The sequence below is a fragment of the Acomys minous genome (genome assembly GCF_964271855.1).
Source record: "Acomys minous genome assembly, chromosome: 10".
In the NCBI taxonomy this organism is placed as follows: domain Eukaryota; kingdom Metazoa; phylum Chordata; class Mammalia; order Rodentia; family Muridae; genus Acomys; species Acomys minous.
Genome location: NC_140491.1, coordinates 78,585,100 through 78,597,564, shown reverse-complemented (window position 1 = coordinate 78,597,564; position 12,465 = coordinate 78,585,100). Strand labels below are relative to the sequence as shown.

General features: G+C 35.9%; 1 protein-coding gene across 5 annotated transcripts in view; it reads left to right on the top strand.

The window, feature by feature from the left end:
- LRP1B (LDL receptor related protein 1B) overlaps positions 1-12,465 on the top strand; it is a 1,938,012-nt gene that overhangs the window by 1,180,296 nt on the left and 745,251 nt on the right. For all 5 annotated transcript variants that reach the window (XM_084800259.1, XM_084800256.1, XM_084800258.1 and 2 more), the window contains one exon: positions 3,553-3,675. In XM_084800259.1, coding sequence (XP_084656385.1) covers positions 3,553-3,675 — 123 coding nt within the window. The remainder of the gene's footprint in view (positions 1-3,552; positions 3,676-12,465) is intronic.

The following is a 12,465-nucleotide window of genomic DNA, read 5'->3' as shown; positions in this document are numbered from 1 at the left end:
CTGAAGAGTGCTGGGATTAAGATGTGCTCCACTAAGATTGGATCCTTTCTTTTTTATTAAAGTTCATATCAATAGAAAGCTTTTTATTCACATTGTATTAATAATAAGTTCTACTAGATTCCCTCTGTAGATTTAGAAGTTAAAGACTTGAATTCATATCTCCAGCATTCCAGAGATACCTGTGTTTATCTGATGTGTATAAGTGTGTGCCAGTCACACTGTTTTGTGGATTTAGCAAGTGTAAAGTTTGGAAGAGCACAAAATCACATTTATCTCCCCCCAAATTACCAATTTCTAAAATAAGAAATAATCATAGAAAATAATTAGAAATTTGATATGATCTATGTCCTTCTGTTTTATTTTTTACATAAGTCTTTAGTATCATTTCACACACACACACAGACACACACACACACACACACACACACACACACACACACAGAGAGAGAGAGAGAGAGAGAGAGAGAGAGAGAGAGAGAGAGAGAGAGAGAGTACTACACAGTAGCCACAAATCAAGCTAAATATAAGAATAATATAATGAAAATATTATTTTAATGGAATAAAATTCATGGATCATTTTATCCTTTATTCAGACTGTCTGTTTAAACAACTTCTCTGAAATGACCAAATATTAAATGCAAGGTAAGGCAGATATCAGTGCTTCGGGCAGTTCTTATCTGATGTTTGGAATAAACACAATGTCTAGGATATCTCCTAACTTATAGGAGCACCTCACTACATATAAAAACAAAATCCAAACAGGTCTTTTTCCAGATGTAAAATAAGATTTCTGTTTACTAGTGCTCTTTTTTTTTTTTAATCAGACGCAAAGAAAATAAACCAGACAGATAGTTTTGTGCTGGAAACATAGTCTGCCACCTGCTAGGAATGAACATTTATCTGAGTAATCTCTGATAAATTACTAAGATCTAGCACCTTGAGGTATTAATACAGAGATGTCAAATGTTCTTGTATATCATATGTGTCTTAATTATTGTTCTGTGGAGGTTGTAATATACCTTTGTTTTCTTCCCTAAATAAACATTCCCTGAGCACATTTATAGCATTGAATTAAAATGAAGCCTTTCATCATCCTAGAATTGTTTTATTGTCTGAATACTCACATATACATTCATCTCTGTACTCACACTTTTATCTTCATTGTTCCATACACTCATAGCTGAATCTACATCCATATATGCTCTCAAACCTCTCTGTACATGTGTCTTTGAACTGGCATATCTATATCTAGCTATGCCTAACACCTGTGTCTACATCGAACTATGGATCCAAACACGTTTATCGTATATTTTAACTAACACCTGTAACTGCAACATCGATCCATGTCTTATACCTGTTTCTGCAGCCCATGCACTTATACTTGTGTCTATATCTATCACTGTACCACACCTGTATCAATATCTGTCTTTGATTTCACACCTGTGCCTGTATCTGTCTCTACACTCACACCTCTGTGTTTATCTTTGGACTCAGACCTGGACCTGCGCCACCCCCATATTCACACCTGTATCTGCATCTGTTACATGTTCACACATGTATCCACATTTGTCCCTGTGCTCATAGCTTATTTACAATGAAAACAGTTGCCTTACCATTCACATTGCTAAATCAAAGATTCATTCATTTGTTTATCAAAAACTCTTTATGACACACATGGTTCATGTCAGTTTAATTCTGTAGAAAACCTGAGTGGGACAAAAGGTAAAGTTTTGAGCTTTAAAGTCACACTCCCCTTGACTACATTTGTATTTAATATTTGAACAATTAAATACATTTTTCAAAGTAAGTTAGTCTAGAAAGATATGTTGTAGTAGAGTTTAATAAGTTATTTTTCTTTCCTTTGTTGACTGAATTTTATTTTAGCTTATGAAAATAAATTATATACAAAATTCCTAAAATGTTATTAGTAATGATAATAATGGCAATTATTTGACAAGATACTTTTTAATAAGGATTAATTCTTTCTCATTTTGGATATCAGAAACATCACTTAGACACTTATATATTGAGTGATCCTCTCTGCAGCTTATACAAAATCAAGTTAAATATTATTCTATTATCAAAGTAAACTGAATGTAAATATTAGGCAACCAGCTATGAGAATAATGCAGCATAATATTTGTGACCTGCGACTTTTTATATATTACTAACCAGTTGCATGATTGTTGTAGATAACTCGTGACACTGAGTTTGAAAACTAATCAGATATATCCTACAGATAATTTTATGAAATATGTTTAAAAGATATAACTAGGCTATCACATGAGCTCTAATAAGAATAGGTTGTTAAACATATTGAAATTAAAAAATATACTGCCTCATTAAAATATAAAAAGTTCTAGGCCCTTACAATGAGATATGTGAAATTATTCATGTCAGTTTAGCTTTGGGATTTCTATTATGGCAGTAAAATACTAATTCTTCATTTTCAGTATGTTGTATTCAAATAAGGGGAATATATTTCAAACTTTAAATAACACTAATTTATTTCAGAATATATGAAAATTTCATTCAATGGGAATAAATGTCATAACATTGAGTAATACACTTAGCATGTATCTTTGAAAATATATAACTTGATGTATTATGTTTCCTTACTGCCTCTAGTTATATATGCCCCAAAATAATGTAAAATAATCCTGATTTTACAAAAATCTGGATGCTACTAAATGTTGAATATGACACTTAATGCTGCACATGTTATAAACATGGAAAGGGTGCCTGAGTGATTATCTAAAGTCACTTCATTTTTGGCTACATTTTTATAAGATTATGTCTCGAAGCTTGAAATAAGTCTTTGGCATTTTCTGTGGTTCAACATGGGATCTTCATATATGCTTATGATTTCCTCATAAATGTCTTTTCCTGTGCTCTATCAGTGTCCCTGTTCACCAAATCTGGCACTTCCGCTCATGTGTGTTGTCAGTTTTCTCAGTATGCCATGCTTCTTAGTGTCCTCAGCACAGTAATATACGGTGTACTTATCCCGCTAGGGAACAAATCACTGTGGCCTCACCTGCTTGCTTGCTCCATGGCGAGCTACAACTATGTTCCCAGAGACGTCCTATGCCTTACAAAGAACTCAGGCCACAATGTTATGAGCATGATTTGGGACACGCTCCATGACAGATAAAAGGCTACCTTCCTCCTTTCTCTGGGTACCTAATAAATGATTACCTAGAACACAGTCCTTTCTCCAGCCAATATTCATATTCCTCTTACCTACCAAACAGCATATATTTTCAAATGTTTCTGATAGCCATTTCTATTCAGCTGGAGCAATTTAGGTGAACTATATATAACACATCCACGCACATATTTATGCCCATATATATTTCAGCAAAGTACAGTATTCCTGAAGGCTAGGTTTGGCAGTACATGCCTGTAATTCTAGCCTTTTGGGTGGTAGACAAAAATCAAGGACACCGAGTTAAAAGGTAGCTTGGGTTACATAACCTTAAAAACAAATCATAATTTAAAAGATGCATAACTATCACCTTTATGACAATTCCCTTTTTTTTTTTCCTGCAGGTGACAATATGTGCCGCATTAACAATGGAGGCTGTGGCACACTCTGCCTGGCCATTCCAGCAGGCCGTGTGTGTGCCTGTGCTGATAATCAACTTCTGGATGAAAATGGTACAACTTGCACATGTAAGCTCTTTTTTTCCTTTTTCCTGACACTCATTGTGTATGTGGCTATCTGTGAAGAGCAGAAACACATAACACCAACAGAAGTGAAAACACAACTAGGAAGACATTAGAATTATATATACATATAATTCTAGACTGTATTAGGTGACTCAATTTCTAGAATACATAGAAAAATGATGACATGTACCCCCATAATATGCTGTGCTGATGCATATGAGTCAGCAAACAATTACAATGCATCCATGCCACAAGGGCAAATCTTTCACATCATACCAAGGCTCAATTCAGCAGGTACATTTGACAACTTGGTGGTGGTGCACAAGGTAGTCTTTTTAAAAAATATATTTTATTAATTTATTCATATTACATATCCATTGTTATCCCATCCCTTATGTCCTCCCATTCCTCTTAAAATAATTTTAAATGGGCTGGCAGCTCAGATATCTGTATTTGGAGGTAAAGAGAAATGCCAAGAAGAGACTTCTAAGAAATATATAGACTATAAAAGTAGTGAATTAATTGGATTGATTGACTTGTGTTAGACTATTTTTTGTCATATCCTTCAGTTTACTGTGCTTATTATTCCAGGATGAATCTTGAAAATGATTTTTCCTACCTCAAGTTGAATCCACTAAGCACAATAAAAGCCACAATATATGCATGTTCTGAGAACTAAGTAAAAACTTTTAGAAGGATTTAAATTTCAAACTGTGGCTCAATGTTCTCCAGAGAGCAGAGTACAATAGGACATATGTGTGAATATATGTATGTGTATGCATGTAGGTATGTATGTGCATATGTGTGTAGGCAGACAGCAGGGTAAGAATAAGAAGTTGACTGATAAACACAGAGGTGGAGAAGCCTTAGGATGAGCAAACTATAAACCCAAGAAAGGTGAAGTGCCTACCTGTCCAGTAAGTCTGCAGACCTGACTCTCAGGAGCTGATGTTTCAGTTGAGATTGATGAAGGAAGAACTCTGAGCCTACAAAAGTCAGAGCTAAGATGATTTCATTCTGTAGTTGGATTCTCTTTTACACTGTACCTCTGTTTTTCAGAACTAACTCACACCTCAGTATGTTACTTTAGGTTTATTTCTGTTTAATGTGTCACAATGGTATTATTATTTAATTAAATATTCACTTTAACATTGTGTGTGTGTGTGTGTGTGTGTGTGTGTGTGTGTGTGTGTGTGTGTGTGTGTGTGCATGTGTGTGTGTGTAGTCTTGGCTGTCCTGGACTTGCTTTGTAGATCAGGCTGGCCTCCACCTCACAGAGATCCTCCTGCCTCTGCCTCCCCAACTGCTGGAATTACAGGCTTGTCGCACCAAGCTGGCTTAAACATGATTCTTAAGAACAAAATTTTAGGTCACTATTTTATGTTTGATAGCCGGAGACATTTAGGATATATTGTTACAGACACTTTTGACTTTTTCACTGTTTTCAATTCCTTTTATTCTTTCCAGTATGGTCCACATTCATTTTATGTAACATCCTTTGGCATCTGGAAACTATCAGTCATAACATGAGGCCATTATGACTTTGAATTTGTCAGTATATTGAATATCAGAATTATTTTAAATTCAAATTATTTGAAATGAAGACTTTAGCTTATTTCAGTTATTCCATTTGTCATCCTTATTTTCATGCCTTCCTATTATACTGTAGTATTTAAAACCAGGAACATTGTTTTAAATCATCAAATTATTTGTAAAAATGGAGAGGACATTGGGGATACAGCTCAGTCACAGAGTGGTAGCCTATGTGTAAAGCCCTTGGCTTGATCTCTATATATCTTCAATAGTACAATTGAATACTAATGTCTTTCAAATGTCCAACCTTTGTCTTCTTGTGGGAGAAGCAATTATTTAGTATATTAATTCTTGGCTAAGTGAATTTTCCCTTCAAGAATCTTTACTTCAGAAAATACTGTTCAATTCTTTCCAGAATTACAAATGTCACCCCTGTAAGTTTGAACTGAGGATAAATTCCAAAAAATTTCTGAGTCACTAAGATGAAGGATTCTCTTTCTTTGTTCTGGACATTATATTTGGCTCCTATTGTATTACTAGTCAGGAAAAGAGACTATCAAGACAAATCATTTACCAACGTCATGTAGTAAGCATGGTTTTGAACAGCTAAAATTCTCTCATATGGTTTCCTATCCCTAATTTTGGCAGAAAAAAAATATACCTAATGGATACATTTGACAATAAAATATATTTTCAAGGGTCAATTTAGCACTGTTTTTCAGTTTTATTGCTACAATTTTGCTAGTCAAAATTAATAATTGTGAAATTGTAAACAGATAGAATATGAAAAAGAGAGAGAGACAAACAGAGAGAGAGAGAGAGAGACAGAGACAGAGACAGAGACAGAGAGACAGAGAAACACAGAGAGAAAGAGAGATGCACATACAACTTTTAAACACCCACAAGGTCTGCTTTTCCCTCTGAGACATCAACAGAGTTTCTCTCATGGATGGCAGGTGGTACTGAATGTGCATCTGTTTTGGTTTGGCTAGATATAGATCTGTAGTTTGTCCTACAAACACCAACAGTCCACCTTCTTAACCTGAGCATGGACAAATGCTCACAGTTTCCAGTTCAATCTTTGAGAATGTTCTGGGTGAATCTTTAAAACTCACCTTCTTTACATCAAACACAATAAATTCTCTAAGGAAACTATCTACAGAATGATCAGGATGCCAGAATCTCAGATATATTGGCAATGTTGTGTGTCTTTAGGAAATCAATGGGAGATGTATTTGTCAGATACTAACATCAAAATGGTACTTAAACTTAAAATTTTTTAAAAGTTTTTTATTATTTAATTAATTTATTCAGATTACATCCCAATTGTTTTCCCCTCACTTGTATCCACCCATTCCTTCCTCCCTCCCTCATTCCCTCTGACTTTCACCCTATTCCCCTTCCCTAGGTCTATGACCGATGTGGACCTCCTCCCCCACTGTGTGGTCATAGGCTATCTATAAAGTCTCATCTTGGTAGCCTGATGCCACTCATAGAAAGGATAAGCAGGCTACCAAACTTGAAATTTTCTAATGAGTTCCTCAAATCACATGGTGGGAATCACAATTATATGTGTAGTTCCCTGTTTTCTTCATTGCTATGCATAATTTAGACCTTACAGATAACATAAATATAGACTGATATGAAACAGTAACAGAGATGAACAAAAACCAAATATAGACTTCAGTAAGAAAAAGCCAAAAGCTAGGAATACCATATAAACATAAGGAAGAAACCTTTGCCGGTATCATCATCATTACTTTAATAAATTATACCTCTACATGTAAATTGTTTCATGCACATCCTTTTGGCTCATATAAAAAATGTGAGATGGCTTATGAGTGAGCAGCTCATCCTGCCCTAGATGTATTGTCATTGGAGTAAGGTTATGCACAAGGAAGAGGACATGAATTTGTTATTAGTTGTGTTAGATACACATAACAGAACCTAGACACATTTTGTGTATCACCCAGCTAATGACAAGGCATTCTTCTCCACCTTGCAAGCACCTCAGGCTGAGGTTTACCTTTATTTCCTTACATATTTCCTAGCTGTTCTATTTTATAGTTAGATGTTCCATATTCAATTTCTTGCCCCTTACACTTACATCACTAATATAATTGTATTTAAATATCATGGTAAGATAAGAAAGACACATTTTGTTGAGCTATATACTATATGAGAGATGAGTATGCAACATTACTTAGGTCTCCAATAAACAGGTCTGAACATTACTTAGTTCTCCAGTAATGACTGGAAGCCTATCTTTTCTGTGACTCAGGATTTTGATCCATCACTCTGCCTTATGGAGTTTTTCTCTTGCCACAACTGTTAACCAACCAATCACATAGCATGTTCGGTAGATTCTTGAAAGCTAGAGCTACAATTATCTTAAAAGGAACTCTAGCAGAGCATACACTCCAGCAGCAACTGGAATGTTCCAGAATACAAGCATAACTATGAGGATCCTGGCAATAGAAAGATACAAGCATTTATTTGTAGTCCTCTCAGACATTGCTGCCTAGCTCTGTAAAAACTAAAAAGAAGTGATTTTGGCTTGTAAGGGGAATTTATTATACACAATGTTGATTACAAACATGACACTAGGAGAATAATTTCCAGGCATTACTAGTATGATCACATGATCATACACTGGAGAATTAGAAGAATATTTTCAGGGAGTGTTGCCTCTTTCTAGTATCTGTAATTCACTGAGAGAGAATGCAAATACAATAAGGAGAATAGAGAGAATTTTGCCTATTCTTTTCACACTGAAAAGTTTTAAAACCAGTAAATGTATCCTTCTTTCAGAATTTGTTGCACCTGCCTGTTAAAATTCTAGTCTTTTTAAAACTGCATACAAACTGCCTGGGATTCGTTGAAGCACAGAACAGTAACTTAATTTTAAAAAAGAATCCAATGTGTCTTCAAATATATTACTTTAATTTTTACTAATTCAACACTGTAAATACTATAAATATAAACTTATATAGCATAAATACACTTTATTTGTTTATTTATTTATTTATTTATTTATTTTACATCCCCCCATCCCTCCTCATCTCCCAGTCCTATCCATCCTCCCGCTTCCCATCCCTCAGCTATTCCTCAGAAAAGGAATGCCCCTCTACCCACCCACCCCAGTTTATCGAGGTGCATCAGGCCTGAGCACATCCTCTTCCCATGGGACCTAACATATCAGTCCTGCCTGGGGGAAGTAATAAAAAAAGTTGACATGAGAGTTTATGGCAAAGACAGCCCCTAGTCCCCACAGTAGAGGACCCACATGAAGTCTGAGCTGCCCATCAACTACATCTTTGTAGCCTGTGTCCAGTCCATGCAAGGTTCTTGGTTGGTGCCTCAGTCTCAGGAGGTCCCTCAGGGTCCTCGTCGTTTGGCTTTATTGGTCTTCTTATAAAGCTCCTGTCACTACCAGGTCCTTTTCTCCTTCCCACAACATTTCCCCTAGACTCCCTACCCTAGACTCCCTATACTTTGTCCAATGTTTGGCTAGGAATCTCAGCATCTGTTTCGAGGCACTGATGGGTGCTGCCTCTCAGAGGACAATTCTGCTAGGTTCCGGTGTGCAAGCAAAGCGTAGTACCGTTAATATTGTCAGAGGTTGGTTCTCTCCCATAGGGTGTGTCTTAGGTTGGGCCTGAGTCTCTGCTTTATCTTGTAGGCAAAGTGAATTTTGAGAGAAGTTTTTGTGGGTATATTTTTGTTCCCCTCCCTCTGCTAGGAGACTTGTCTAGTTGGACGGTATCTTCTTAAGTCTTTATTGCCCCTCATGCTTGGAGAGTCTGATACAGTCCTTCTCATAACCCCTAAGGAGCGTACCTTGACTTAGGTCTCCAGCTTGTCACAGAGATGCCACACACACAGTTTCTCTTTTTCCCTACAGGCCATTTGTCCTCCTGACTCTGCTCTCTCCAGGTCTGATCTCCACCCTCCTATGATCTCCACCTCTCTATGTTTCCTCTCCTACTTGTTTTCTCTCTTCAACGACTAACTATTTCCCCTTCTGCGTGAGAGTTAAACATTATGCCTTCAATCCTCCCTGTTATTTATCTTCTTTGGGTCTGTTTATCATAGCATGTTTATTCCGTAATGCATGGCTAAAATCCACTTGTAAGTGAGCACATTCCATGTGTTTCTTTCTGTGTCAGGGTCATGTCACTCAGGATGATCTTTTCTATTTCTATTCATTTACCAGTAAATTTCACGATTTCTTTGTTTTTAATAGCTGGGTAGTATTCCATTATATAAATGTCCCAAATTTTCTGTATCCATTCTTCAGTTGAGGGACACCTAAGTTATTTCCAGATTTTGACTATGAACATAGTTGTGCAAATGTCCTTGTTGTATGATGGAGTATCTTTTGGGTATATACCTAGGAGTGGTATGGCTGGTTCTTGAGGTGGAGCTATTTCCAAATTTCTGAGAAAGCACCAGATTGACTTCTGATATGGTTGTACAAGTTCGCACTCCCACCATTGGGAGAGGAGTGTTCCCTTCTCTCCACATCCTCACCAGCATGTGCTGTCACTTGATTTTTTTTTTATATAAGCCATCCTGATAGGTATAAGATGGAATCAGAGAGTCCTTTTGATTTGCGTTTCCCTAATGACTAAGGACATAGAGCATTTTTTATGTGTTTTTGGCCATTTGAGGGAGATTCCTCTTTTGAGAAATAAATGTTTACCATTTTTTTAAATATTTTGTTTCTTGGCATTTAATTTCTTGAATTTGTTATATATTATGGATAGTGGCCTTTTGTCAGGAGTGGGATTGGTGAAGATCGTTTCTCAATCTGTAGACTGCCATTTCATTCTATTGACAGTGTCCTTTGCATAAGCTTTTCAATTTCAAGAAGTCCCATTTATTAATTGTTGATTTTAGTTCCTGAGCTGTTAGTGTTCTGTTCAGGAGTTTGTCTCCTGTGCCAAAGAGTTCAAGGCTCTTTATTACTTTTTCTTCCCATAGATTTAGTGTGTCTACAGTTATGTGTAAATCTTTGACTGATTTACACTTTATTTTTGTGCAGGATGATAAATATGGATCTATTTGTGTATTTCTACATGTCAATAACCATCTATTTAAGATGCTGAATTTTCCATTGTATGGTTTTAGCTTCTTTGTCAAAACCCCAGAGTCCATAAGTGCATTGGTATATTTCTGGGTCTTCTATTGATTGTCTTCTTCAACCAGACTATTTCTATACCAGACCATGCTGTTTTTTTTTTTTTATCACTATTGCTCTGTAGTATAGCTTGAGTCATGGGTGGAGATACCTCCAGAAAGTCTTTTATTGGATAGGAATGTTTTAGCTATCCTGGGTTTTGTGATTTTTTTCATTTGAAGTTTGGAATTTTTCCTTCAAGGTCTGTAAAGAATCTTGTAGGTATTTTGATGAGGACTGCATTAAACATGTAGATTGCTTTGGTAAGATGGCCGTTTTTACCATGTTAATCCTACAGATTCATGAGCATGGGAGGCTTCTGTCTTCTGATACCTTCTTCAATTTCTTTCTTCAGAAACTTAAAGTTCTTAAAATATAGTATTTTTTTTTTTGGTTGGTTAGTTATACCAAGATACTTGATATTAGTTATGGCTATTATAAAGGCTATAGTTTCCCTAATTTCTTTCTTAGCCTGTTTATCATTTCAGCACAGGAGGACTATTGATATTTTTTGAATTAGTGGTGTATTCAGCCATTTTGTTGAATGTGTTTACCAGCTGTAGGAGTTCTCTGGTGGATTTTTGTGGATCACTTATGGATACTATCATACCATCTATGAAAAGTGAAATTTTGATTTATTCCTTCATGATTTGGATCCCTTTAAGCTCCTTCCATTGTCTTATTCCTCCAGCTAGAATTTCAAGTACTGTATTAAAGAGAAATGGAGAGAGTAGAGACCCTTGTTTTGTCCCTGATTTTAGTGGAATTGCTTTGAGTTTCTGGGCACTTAATTTGATGTTGGCTATTGGCTTGCTATATATAACCTGTGTTATGTTTTGGTATGGCCTTGTATCCCTGATCTGTCTAAGGATTTTATCATAATGTTATATTTGTCAGAGACCTTTTCTGCATCTAATGAGATGATCATGTGATTTTTTCTTTCAACTTGTTTTTATGGTGGGTTATATTGATGGATTTTTGTGTTTTGAACCATCCCTACATCCCTGGGATGAAGCTTGCTTTATCATGGTAGATAATATATTTGATGTGTTCTTGGATTTGGTTTGCAAGTATTTTATGAGTATTTTTGCATCAACGTTTGTGAGTAAAATTGGTCTGAAATTCTTGAGGCTTTTTATGGTTTAGATATCAGGGTGACTATGGCTTCATAGAATGAGTTTGGCAATGATCCTTCTGTTTCTATGTGGAATAGTTTGATGAGTATTGGTATTGGCTCTTCTTTGAATGTCTGGTAGAATTCTACACTAAAACCATGTGGCCCTGGGTTTTTGTAGTTGGAAGACTTTTGATGACTGCTTCTATTTCCTTAGGCACTATGGGAGTATTCAAACAGGATTTTAAAGAAAGACCTAATGATTCAGTGGATTTTTTCAGTGTCTGTTACTATGTCCCCCTTTTAATTTCTGATTTTGCTAATTTAATCTCTCTCTCTCTCTCTCTCTCTCTCTCTCTCTCTCTCTCTCTCTCTCTCTCTCTCTCTCTCTTTTTATGTGTGTGTGTGTGTGTGTGTGTGTGTGTGTGTGTGTGTCTTTTACTTAGTTTGTCTAAGGGTTTGTCTATCTTGTTGATTTTCTGAAAGGATCAACTCTTGGTTTCATTGATTCACTATATTATTCTCATTGTTTCTAATTTATTGATTTCAGCCCGGAATTTGATGATTTAGTGTCATCTACTCTTCTTTCGTGTACTTGTTTCTTTTTGAAGGTGTGCTGTTAAGTTGCTAGTATGGGATCTCTCCAATGTCTTTATGAAGGTACTTAGTGATATCAACTTTCCTTTTAGCACTGTTGTCATTGTGCCTCATAGTTTTGTGTATGCTGTGTGTGTCTTCATTTTCATTAAATTCAAGAAAGTCTTTAATTTCTTTCTTTATTTCATCCTACTCAGTGGACTGAGTAGGAAGTTGTTCATGAGTTTGTAGGCTTTCTGTTGTTTCTGTTGTTTTTGAGTTCCAGCTTTAATCCATGGTCTGATTAGATGCAAGAGTTATTTCAATCTTATATATGTTGAGGTACTGACGTTGTGTTTCGGTGGAACATTCTATAAATATCTGTTAG